Source organism: Bolinopsis microptera, chromosome 3 (assembly GCF_026151205.1).
Source record: "Bolinopsis microptera isolate Bmic1 chromosome 3, MBARI_Bmic_1.0, whole genome shotgun sequence".
NCBI lineage: Eukaryota > Metazoa > Ctenophora > Tentaculata > Lobata > Bolinopsidae > Bolinopsis > Bolinopsis microptera.
The window spans coordinates 5490818-5502434 of NC_087074.1; the positions used below are offsets into that span (position 1 = coordinate 5490818).

At 41.9% G+C, this 11617-nt stretch overlaps 1 protein-coding gene across 1 annotated transcript in view; it reads left to right on the forward strand.

Annotated features, from left to right (window-relative positions):
• The window catches only part of LOC134813553 (neurogenic locus notch homolog protein 1-like), a 44961-nt gene extending 33809 nt beyond the window's left edge, over nt 1-11152 (forward strand). The window contains exons 36-54 of the mRNA XM_063821382.1: nt 1587-1698; nt 3678-3784; nt 4073-4301; nt 4562-4662; nt 4880-5011; nt 5927-6093; nt 6311-6402; nt 6785-6998; nt 7179-7336; nt 7525-7631; nt 7792-7885; nt 8125-8225; nt 8427-8577; nt 8738-8956; nt 9201-9410; nt 9572-9730; nt 9984-10085; nt 10193-10323; nt 10462-11152. Of these exons, the coding sequence (XP_063677452.1) occupies nt 1587-1698; nt 3678-3784; nt 4073-4301; nt 4562-4662; nt 4880-5011; nt 5927-6093; nt 6311-6402; nt 6785-6998; nt 7179-7336; nt 7525-7631; nt 7792-7885; nt 8125-8225; nt 8427-8577; nt 8738-8956; nt 9201-9410; nt 9572-9730; nt 9984-10085; nt 10193-10323; nt 10462-10530 (2655 nt within the window). The 3' untranslated portion in view covers nt 10531-11152. The remainder of the gene's footprint in view (nt 1-1586; nt 1699-3677; nt 3785-4072; nt 4302-4561; nt 4663-4879; nt 5012-5926; nt 6094-6310; nt 6403-6784; nt 6999-7178; nt 7337-7524; nt 7632-7791; nt 7886-8124; nt 8226-8426; nt 8578-8737; nt 8957-9200; nt 9411-9571; nt 9731-9983; nt 10086-10192; nt 10324-10461) is intronic.
• Nucleotides 11153-11617: the final 465 nt, after the last annotated feature.

Consider the following 11617-nt stretch of genomic DNA (forward strand, 5'->3'; position numbering starts at 1 on the left):
AACGTGATATTTGGCCCACAGATTTGAAGGAAAATACGCGAATTTAGTCCTCAGATTTAAAGAAAAATGCACAATTTGACGCGGAGAACTGCAAAAATCGCGATTTGTCGTGAGGCCAGGATCTGAAAAATTGCGACTTGTCGCGGCAAACGTGAAAAATCGCGATACCGCACATGCTGCAATTTCCTTTTGTCCTTACCCTCGAAATTCAAGCTTTGGCGCGAAGCGCCAAACAATTTAGGCTGTGGCGCGAATCGCCAACAAATATTTAGAATTTGGCCCCCCCATGAAGAAAATCATTCCTACACCCCTGATTTTGATTGTATAACACGTTATGTTAGTAGTTGGTGGTCATATGTTCAGTAAACATATCAAATTATTTAGAGGTCATGTCACTGAAAATGATCTGATCCACGCGAGATCCTCTCGGTGATGATATACTCGTGGATCGTATCCAGTCACCTGATCTCAGCACCTTATTGTCACGTATCAGGTAACACCCCACCATATCACCGTGTACTGAGTAGCTCAAGATGGGTGGCTCACGTCTCTTAGCTTGTTATGACAATACCATGTGATCGTTAGCTCAAGAATCAAGATGGGTGGCTCACGTCTCCTACCTTGTTATGACAATACCATGTGATCGTTTAGCAAGCTCAGAAGATGTATATAACCTCTCCACACGTGAGACACCTATACCATTATCTCTACTCCACTACTACTAATCTGCTGATCCACCACTTATCTTTCTCATGGACACAATTAAATCATCCCCTTCTGCTAACAGAGCAAAAATCCTCCAAAAGTCCTTTACTTCGAAAGGTCTCTCTCACAAATTGACGATGAAGACGACTTCTTCCAGCAGGACCATTCCTCAGCATGACACCTCTCCTTTTACCATCGTCTCTGGACACCATCATTCCCCTTATGTCAACGTACGACCCCGGAGAAATCTCACCCCGTCATCCCAGAGTCACAGAAGCTACGTTAATGTACAGCTGAAGAACCAAGATCACACTTACGTCAACATTGGTGAACTTTTGACCCCTCCATCCTCCCCTCTCCAGACGTCCCTCTATCCTGATCCAATGTTCACCCCCCAAGATCCAGAGTGCCTTTACCCCACCTGCCTGGCTCTCAACTACACCAACTACATGATGGCTACATCCCAGCTCCGACTTACCCCTGACACCCTCCTCCCACCTCCTGACTACGTAGACAACGTCATCGTTGCAGACCAGAACGACACAGTTCTCCACACTGTACCCCACTCTGCACCTACCTTCTACTCGCTTCCTCGCACTGTTTCCTGCTTCACTCCCCTTGCACGGCTGACTAGCAGACTATCCAGATGTTTGAGGAAGAGAAACAAGAGGAGAAGTGAGAAGAGGGGCCGGGTTCAGAAGAGGAGCCGAGTTCAGACTTATACTATAGAGGATTATGTTTTTACTAGATTGTGAATATTGACATGTACATATTATTTGTTTTTTTAATTTTATGATATAAATTAGTTGTTTATTGTTTACAAAAGTCACCTATTATATATCAAGTTTAACCGAAAAATTTTCTTAATTGTTTATTCCCAGGTGTTGGCTGATGGTGCCTGTGTTGAATGTGGTCCAGGACAATATGTTCAGGACAATGTCTGTGTTTACTGTGAGGATGAAATGTATCTCGGATCTGAGGGAGTTTGCGTCGGTTAGTCAAAAATACATATTTAAGCAGCTCTATTTGCCTTAATAAATTAGTTTTAGTACACTCATTCCTTTACACCACACGTCACTCCTTCCCTTACACCACACTCCTTCCTTTACACCACACTCCTTCCTTTACACCACACTCCTTCCTTTACACCACACTCCTTCCTTTACACCACACTCCTTCCTTTACACCACACTCCTTCCTTTACACCACACTCCTTCCCTTACACCACCCCTTCCTTTACACCACACCCCTTCCTTTACACCACACTCCTCCCTTTACACCACACCCCTTCCTTTACACCACACTCCTTCCTTTACACCACACCCCTTCCTTTACACCACACTCCTTCCTTTACACCACACTCCTTCCTTTACACCACTCCTTCCTTTACACCACACTCCTTCCCTTACACCACACCCCTTCCTTTACACCACTCCTTCCTTTACACCACACTCCTTCCCTTACACCACACTCCTTCCTTTACACCACACTCCTTCCTTTACACCACTCCTCCCTTTACACCACACTCCTTCCTTTACACCACACTCCTTCCTTTACACCACACTCCTCCCTTTACACCACACTCCTTCCTTTACACCACACCCCTTCCTTTACACCACACTCCTTCCTTTACACCACACTCCTTCCTTTACACCACTCCTTCCTTTACACCACACTCCTTCCCTTACACCACACCCCTTCCTTTACACCACTCCTTCCTTTACACCACACTCCTTCCCTTACACCACACTCCTTCCCTTACACCACACCCCTTCCTTTACACCACACTCCTTCCTTTACACCACAATCCTTCCTTTACACCACACTCCTTCCCTTACACCACACCCCTTCCTTTACACCACACTCCTTCCTTTACACCACTCCTTCCTTTACACCACACTCCTTCCCTTACACCACACCCCTTCCTTTACACCACTCCTTCCTTTACACCACACTCCTTCCCTTACACCACACTCCTTCCCTTACACCACACCCCTTCCTTTACACCACACTCCTTCCTTTACACCACACTCCTTCCTTTACACCACTCCTTCCCTTACACCACACCCCTTCCTTTACACCACTCCTTCCTTTACACCACACTCCTTCCCTTACACCACACTCCTTCCCTTACACCACACCCCTTCCTTTACACCACACTCCTTCCTTTACACCACACTCCTTCCTTTACACCACACCCCTTCCTTTACACCACTCCTTCCTTTACACCACACTCCTCCCTTTACACCACACTCCTTCCTTTACACCACACTCCCTCCTTTACACCACACTCCTTCCTTTACACCACACTCCTTCCTTTACACCACACTCCTTCCTTTACACCACACTCCTTCCTTTACACCACACTCCTTCCTTTACACCACACTCCTTCCTTTACACCACACTCCTTTCTTTACACCACACTCCTTCCTTTACACCACACCCCTTCCTTTACACCACACTCCTTCCTTTACACCACACTCCTTCCTTTACACCACACTCCTTCCTTTACACCACACCCCTTCCCTTACACCACACTCCTTCCTTTACACCACACTCCTTCCTTTACACCATACTCCTTCCTTTACACCACACTCCTTCCTTTACACCACACTCCTTCCTTTACACCACACCCCTTCCTTTACACCACACTCCTTCCCTTACACCACACTCCTTCCTTTACACCACACCCCTTCCCTTACACCACACTCCTTCCTTTACACCACACTCCTTCTTTTACACCACACTCCTTCCTTTACACCGCACTCCTTCCCTTACACCACACCCCTTCCTTTACACCACACTCCTTCCCTTACACCACACTCCTTCCTTTACACCACACCCCTTCCCTTACACCACACTCCTTCCTTTACACCACACTCCTTCCTTTACACCACACTCCTTCCTTTACACCACACTCCTTCCTTTACACCACACTCCTTCCCTTACACCTAATATTAACCCCTCTTCAGATTGCGAGTGTTCACTGCTGGGATCATCAGATAACGTATGTAACAAGATAACAGGAGTGTGCGAGTGTCAACGTGGCTACACCGGTCCCCAGTGTAACTCATGCGAGGTAATTATTCTTGAATATTGAGACGAATAATTAAACTTAATATAATTAAACTTCTATTATGTATCCGTTATATTCGACCAAAAGACATTTTTATTTTAAAAATGTCTTTTGTCTATCATAATCAGGTTCAGCACGCTAAAATACTAAAGACGATTTAAACATATATTTTGAAAGTTCCTGCTAAACAAACTTTTCGTATCACTTATATGTTTTAAATAATCCCCCTTTAAGCACTAAATTACTATTTAAATAAAACAATACCCTGTATCTACAATTTCCCTGATTCAGGACGGCTACTTCATGAACGGCGGAGTGTGCAGGGAGTGCAGGTGTCAAGTGGACCACACTGAGGGTGGTGATATCACCTGCGATAACAGCGGCCAGTGCAACTGTCTGGGTGACAGACCATATCAGAATTCCAAGACCTGTCGGCCCTGTCCTGTTGGACTTGTACTTATTGATGGAAGATGTGAGGAGTGTGACGATGGAACCTTCATCAGTGATTACCAATGTGTTGGTGGGTGCCCCTTTGTGCTATTGTACTTGATTAGTATTAGATCCATAATTTTTACACATAGCTAATACTTAATAGCTTTTGTCTAGAAATACATAAATAAGCTTTTCCAAACGTAAATTGTGATTACCCGGAATAGAAGATGATAATGAATAACGAATAAATATACGAAGCATAAACTTCAGTCTCCCTGAACTCCAAACAAAAAGAAAAAAGCGGAGATGCAGCTAAATTATTATATTATTTTAAACACAATTCCTCAGATTGTCCATGTAACGACAAAGGAACGGCGTCGTGTAACCCCCGGAGCGGAGATTGTTCTTGTAAACCCAACTTTACTGGAGAACTCTGTGATCAGTGCGTGGTAAGTAATCCCACAATCTGTTTGATATTTTAATCCGAGAAAATTTATGTTTATTTTATCTAAAACCGGTAATTGAACTCCGGATGACTGATTACAACTTATTTTCACAACAATAAATGCTTTTCTTGACACTCCATTTTGCCACTAGTTCTAACTGCTTTGTCACTCCATTTTACCACTAGTTCTAAGGGTTCTAACTGTTTTGTCATAACAACAGGACGGGTTCTACGGATCAGACTGTTCAGCGTGCAACTGCTCCCCTCATTCACTCGCCAGTGTTTGTGACAAGGAATCTGGCGCGTGCACATGTCCTGATAACTTCACTGGCAGACGATGTAACCAGTGTGTGGTGAGTAACTGTCACCTTTCTTTTTCCAGTTCTTATGTTACGATGAGGGTGCTCTCAGCTTTATGTGGTATGTTTTGTTCCAAGAACACATTCCTGCATACTGTTTCTAATATTTATATCCACCAGCGTGCGCTTTTTCGCATAGCGGGCTCTCACCAGCCCGCTGTCAAAGGGCCCGATATCTCTACAGCCCGCTCATGATATAGCCCGCTAACAAGTGACATTTAATTTGACCAGTAGCAATATAGCCCGGAGTTCTCTAAAATATTTTCAGTTTCTGTATCGTCTCCATGTGAAATTCCTTATTACACTGACTATATAATACATTTTATTTTTGTGTCCGGTAGGGCTGCTCATGCAGCTCGTGAGCAGATGACAAGATACTTTGATTTATATCAAAGTTATTATAACACACTACATAATACACATCAGCACTATAATCCCCCTATATTATTGATATTCATCGTCACTGACATTACATTCATTATTCCCATGGCCCAGGAATGCAGTGCATCTCCAGCCCCTATATATACGACACATCCCTTTATGATTGGCTTACATTGAACACGTGACGTGTTACCATGGTTACAACAATTAGTGGCGACCTTTTCTAGAGTTGACTTTTATACAAGCTCCATTGTTTATTTATAAAATTATATATTAACTGTAATACGCCCGCTGGTGGATATAATCCACATCACCTCGACCCGCGGGCGGAAAAATCGTATAGCACTCGGGCCCGATGGGCCCTCCGTGCTATACGAAAATATGTCCTCCTCGGGCTAGCGCCCTCGGGGACATATGAAATATTGCACGCGCGTGCGCGTGCAATATTTTGTTCCGCCCGCGAGTCTCCGGTCGCGGTGATATGTATATATATAACAGTTGATAAAACTTACAATAAAATATTACCAGGACGAATTTTACGGAGAGGACTGTGGTGCATGTGGATGTGACCCGGCGGCCCTGTCCCCAGTTTGTGACCAGTCTGGCCAGTGCCAGTGTTCCAGTGATGTACAGTTCTTCAGAGATCCCAGAACTTGTGCTACTTGTCCTGCTAATCATAGGGTGGATGGGGATAGGTACGTTTTAAAAACATGGCACAACAGAACATGTGTTAGCCTAGTAACTAGTCAACTGTTGACCAAGCTATTGTTGCAACTTTTGTTTTGTTTTGTCGCAGATCTGTCCAATTAAATTCGCAGCAGTTGACTTGATTTTGTATAGCACTAAATCACGTAAATACGTTCTTTAAAAAATATAATACTGTGCTGTCTCACTGATTACTGACATCCCTAGATGTGTCGAGTGTGAGAGAGGAACTGAGCTGGTTAACAACGTCTGTGTTTCTTGTGAAGACGGCGAATACGAGGTGTCTGGACAGTGTACCGGTACGTTCAGGGAACTGGGGTCAAATACAATACCTTATTATTCTCTCTCTCTCTCTCTCTCTCTCTCTCTCTCTCTCTCTCTCTCTCTCTCTCTCTCTCTCTCTCTCTCTCTCTCTCTCTCTCTCTCTCTCTCTCTCTCTCTCTCTCTCTCTCTCTCTCTCTCTCTCTCTCTCTCTCTCTCTCTCTCTCTCTCTCTCTCTCTCTCTCTCTCTCTCTCTCTCTCTCTCCCTTATTAGTCAAACAAGGGTATCTTACCTCCCCAATTATGCTAATTTCCAAGTGTTTAGAACAAAATATGATAAACTCTGATTGATAGCACCCTCTTAAAAGAGAGGTCATCTATATTATCCTGGTTATATTCGATTAATATTTCCTATCTCAGAGTGCCTGTGTAACCCATCGGGAACAGCAGCCTGTAACGCTGTATCTGGTGACTGCACGTGCAAACACTTCTACAACGGCGCGTTCTGTGACTCGTGCGATGATGGTCGGTATAATCCTGATGGAGGGTGTGAGTCCTGTGCCTGTGATCCCCTCAACGCTCGGGGTACCGCCTGCAATAAGAACTCCGGGCAGTGTGATTGTATTAATTCCAAGTAAGTTTACTCATCCGTTATTTTAACCTTAAAACCACATTAATGATATATCACCCCTATTATCAACACCATAATGCTACATAATAGTGACTATATTATCACCACAGTAACTATAGTAACCAAAGTAACTATAGTAACCAAAGTAACTAAATTGCTCACTATAAAATAACCACCCCTCAGTTACCTGGTAGATTCGCGCTCTTGCGAGCAATGCCCGGCTGGACAGTACCTGGCAGAAGATGGCACGTGCAGCACGTGCGCTGAAGGACACTTTGTTGAAGATAACGTGTGTAGGTTGTGCAGTGAAGGAAACTATCTGAAGTACGGAGAGTGCACAGGTACGGGTCTTGTCAGATCAACGCTTTTTGAAAAATATTTCACCTTGAATATACTGAGCTAAATTTCTAGAACATAATATAATACGTCACAGGTGATTATTGTGAAATAAAAAGCTTCACTTCTCGACAGAAAAAGAAACCCACAAATTATTTGTAACCGTATTTTTAACACTGCTCCTATTCTCCAGACTGTCTATGTAACCCTGTTGGATCGGAGACTCTGATCTGTAACCCAGTGTCGGGTATCTGTCAGTGTGACGAAGCACACGCCGGAGAGAAGTGTCAGAACTGTGCTGTGAGTCAAATAAAACAATTTAATCTCTTAATTTAATTTCAAACTCAAGATTTAATTTTTTAAATGAGAATAAGACACAAAATTATATTTTCATATTTTCATATTTTCTTCAATAAAATAAAATCTATAAAAGTCCAATTTTCACCATGCTTCATTTCAGAGCGGCTACTTCTCCCCCTCCCTGGACGTGCAGGAGTGTATTCCGTGTGGATGTGTGTTGGAAAATACTCTGGGTGGACAAGCTGGAAACCAAGGTTTGATTATTTGTGCAAATATTTACTTTAAATATTGATATAATTTTATTACAATCATACGATGAATATTTAAATTAACTTTTAAAATGGTATGGTGATAATGATAATTTTCTTCATTATCTTCGGTCTTGTCATTCAAGTTCGGATATTTCTTAACATTTACCCAAAATCACGTTTAACATAAAAGAGATGACACAAGTAAGATTAAGAAACAAGTTTCTATAACAATGTATCCACAGAGATGGGGATGAAAGAGTGTGGATGGCAGGGACAGTGCTACTGCAAAGGTGGACTCAGCTATGTTAACTCACGGACTTGCGAGACCTGCCCCGAGGGAGAGGTAACTAACGTTTACTAGATAGTAGATATCCCTAAATTATTTATCGACGACTAATTATTCATTTAATAGTTCAATTAATTAACCAAAGTACGACTTTTAAATCGTATGAAATAATGGTTAATATTAGACAACTTGAAAAATCGTTCTGTCAATTGTCATCTAGTCCGCTAATTGTAACGCTAATTGTAACGCTAATTACAGGTTGTTATTAACGGAGTGTGCGATAACTGTGCAGCAGGTACCTACTTCAGCCAGGGCTCTTGTGCCGACTGTTCTTGTGATGGTCGGGGGTCCGTGGACAACAACTGTGACGCGCAATCTGGCGCTTGCACGTGCAAGGAAGGAAATATAGGTAGGTTCTTGCAACCATTTACACATTTCTGAACTATCTTTGCACTTGTGTAATTTTTACTTTGTTAGTAAAGAATTGAAATATTTATTTGAGTATCTTTGAGTAGTTATCCTGCAAAATGTCAGCACTTGAATCTTAGTAACCTTCTCATCCGTTCCAGGTCACAATTGTGATGAATGCAGTGACGGTTTCTACCGAGACGGATCAGGATCGTGTGTAGAATGTGGTTGTGACGAGTCGGGCTCAACCTCCGGAGTTTGTAACAAGGAGTCCGGGCAGTGTCCCTGTGTTGGCGAACCCAGCTCTTACGACATACCCAGAACCTGTTTCAGTTGTGATGAGGGATCCTACTTCAACTCAGCAAGGGGGGTGTGTAATGGTACGTTCTTAATGCAACTCACAAGTTATGTGTTGAAATCTGAAAAATATCCGTTTACTGTTCATATCACGAGATTTCAATTTGCTTTCAAGAGTGTTCCTGCTAATATACTGAATCTGAGTTCTACTTCTAGTTATTTCTTGAAATACTTTCTATCATAATTCAACTTATAATCGACATATATTTGTTATTTGAAGCAAAAAGCAAACATCGTATTGGTCATTAACCCAATTTTCAATACCAGTCTGCAACTGTTACGTCGGAGGATCAGTATCAAGCACGTGCGACTCTGATGGACGATGCACGTGTCTCGCCAATGTGGTTGGTGCTAAATGTGACACGTGTGCTCCCGATCACTATGGTATCGACAAAGGAAGTGGGTGCGAGCCATGTGATTGTAACGCCTACGGTGTGGCTTATAAGTCAACTCTGAACGAAAATAGAAAGCGAGATCGTGAGTTAGATCAGAACATTATTTACGATTTGGAATTGAAATGGTTTCTTTTTTATTTATCCCTCTGGATAATATATTCTGCGTACTTGTTGGGTATATCATTAAATCTGCTCATTTCTACTATATTAGTGACCCTGTTCAATAGTTTTGAATTGCACCAGGTGACATGTCATGTGACCAGAGGACAGGACAGTGTAACTGTGCGGTGCGCATTAACGTCAGTCTCCGAGAGAAGTACACTCAGAACAGGTATGATGACCGACGTTGTGACGGCTGTCCAAATCTCCAATACCTGAACCCTGATTCCCGGTCGTGTGTTGGTAAGTGCTCACTTTTTACGGAGGTCTCTCTTGCCATTCGTTGATTCCTTCAGATCGCTAAACTCAGGTAGGTCGTCGTCCAGTTAGAGACAGCCCCCTTTATACTAGAGTTGGTACAACAATTAACCAATCAGCTGCCAGCAGTGACCATTAAATCAGAGCTTACTGTCACGTCTCAAAAGAGACAGATCGCTCTCCTCCCACTATTTAAACCTAGTCTATAATTCCAAGAAATAACTCCCATACACCCCAGATTGTAACTGCCATCCAGAAGGATCCAGAAACTTCCAATGTGACCTTTATACTGGAAACTGCGAATGTAATCCTCAGATTGTTGGACAACAGTGTGATACCCGTGAGTGTGATTTTAAACACTGTTTCACTGCGATTCTTACTATTGGTTACCCAGTAACCCACTTGCACTGCATCAAGCTTTGTCATTCGTTACACTTATCTCCTCAGGCGGTTGCGAGTGGGGAATATGGAGTTACGGAGAATGTGTGGTGACAGACTTTGAAAAGTGTAGAGGTAATAGAGAGAAGTCCCGCCAACAGTTCCCCTCGGAAGGAGGAGATTTTTCAACCATCACCAAGGTACATTTATTTTTAATGCTGCGGGCATAACAAATAACAATCCATCTCTTTTTTATTGTTAGTTTAGATATTTGATATTTCAAATATCGTTTTTATCATTAATCTTTGCTTTTTATTTTAAGTCCTTTCATTTTTCAGGTTGCTGATTGCGATGAAGTAGAAACAGCCAATTTCCCTTGCAGACAGCGTAATTGTAATGACAATTAGAAACTGCCAATCAAAACTCATCACTCTTTAGATCCTTTCACTCATTTGGGAATCTTGTTGAAGGAAGGATTAGGACCGTTCTTGACCTTGGGGTTATTTCCTGTACATTTTTATAGTTTAATTTAAGAAACCACCTAAATTTAGTTTTCACATAAATTTTGAGTCGTCTGAGCAAGACGTTGGTTTTTTTGCATTTCGTTTTTAAAACATCGACAGCCAAGAGGTGAATCGATTTTCATACTTCCCCGGAATTGAAACATGAGAGGAAGTATCAATATAAAATGGCGGAACTGTTGTATCAGGCTATAAAGTTTCCTAGTGTAATGATGCAAAGATGTGGCCCGACATGATATTCTGATATGATTACAAATTAAGCAATATGATAAGTGATAAAAATACGATGGTTCTAAATCTAAATAAAACTAAAATTGGAGGTTGCAACTGTTGACTCCAAAAAGCTGTTTGGCATATTCTGATTTATTTATTGCTCTCTTGTAAATAAATTTTTATATGGGATGTTTTTAATTGTTTATAAGTATTTCTCTACTCTTCAATAATGAACGCTTTTATTAATTACTAATACTAATAATACTATAATTTTTATCTTCATTCCCGAAACAAAGCTGGGTTAATTTGTGTAAATTTGCGTATTGAGGCTAAACTAGCCAAACTCAGCAAATTATGTGTTAATTGAAAGTTTTGACAATCTATCCACACTCATTGTATTGATATGATCGACTGACAGCATTACTATTAGGGGTCGTTCACATTCTTACCCTCCCCCCCCCCCCCCCTCCCTCCGTAATCAGCTTTAGTTTTACACATCTATTGTGTCAAAATTACACTATTCACTAGCGTAATCATTTGGAAACTCCCTCCTACCTTGGCCGATTACGTAATATGTGAACGACCTCTTATTACAGATATCTTGAATAGTTATTAGATATTGGACAACGGCAAAAGTACACTTCAAGTTCATATTTAATGATAACATGATGTAACCAGTAACGTATAACTAGTCGTAATCACAGTAATCATTGATAATGATAAAATTTGGTGCATGGCCGGCCACGCCGAGCTGCCAATT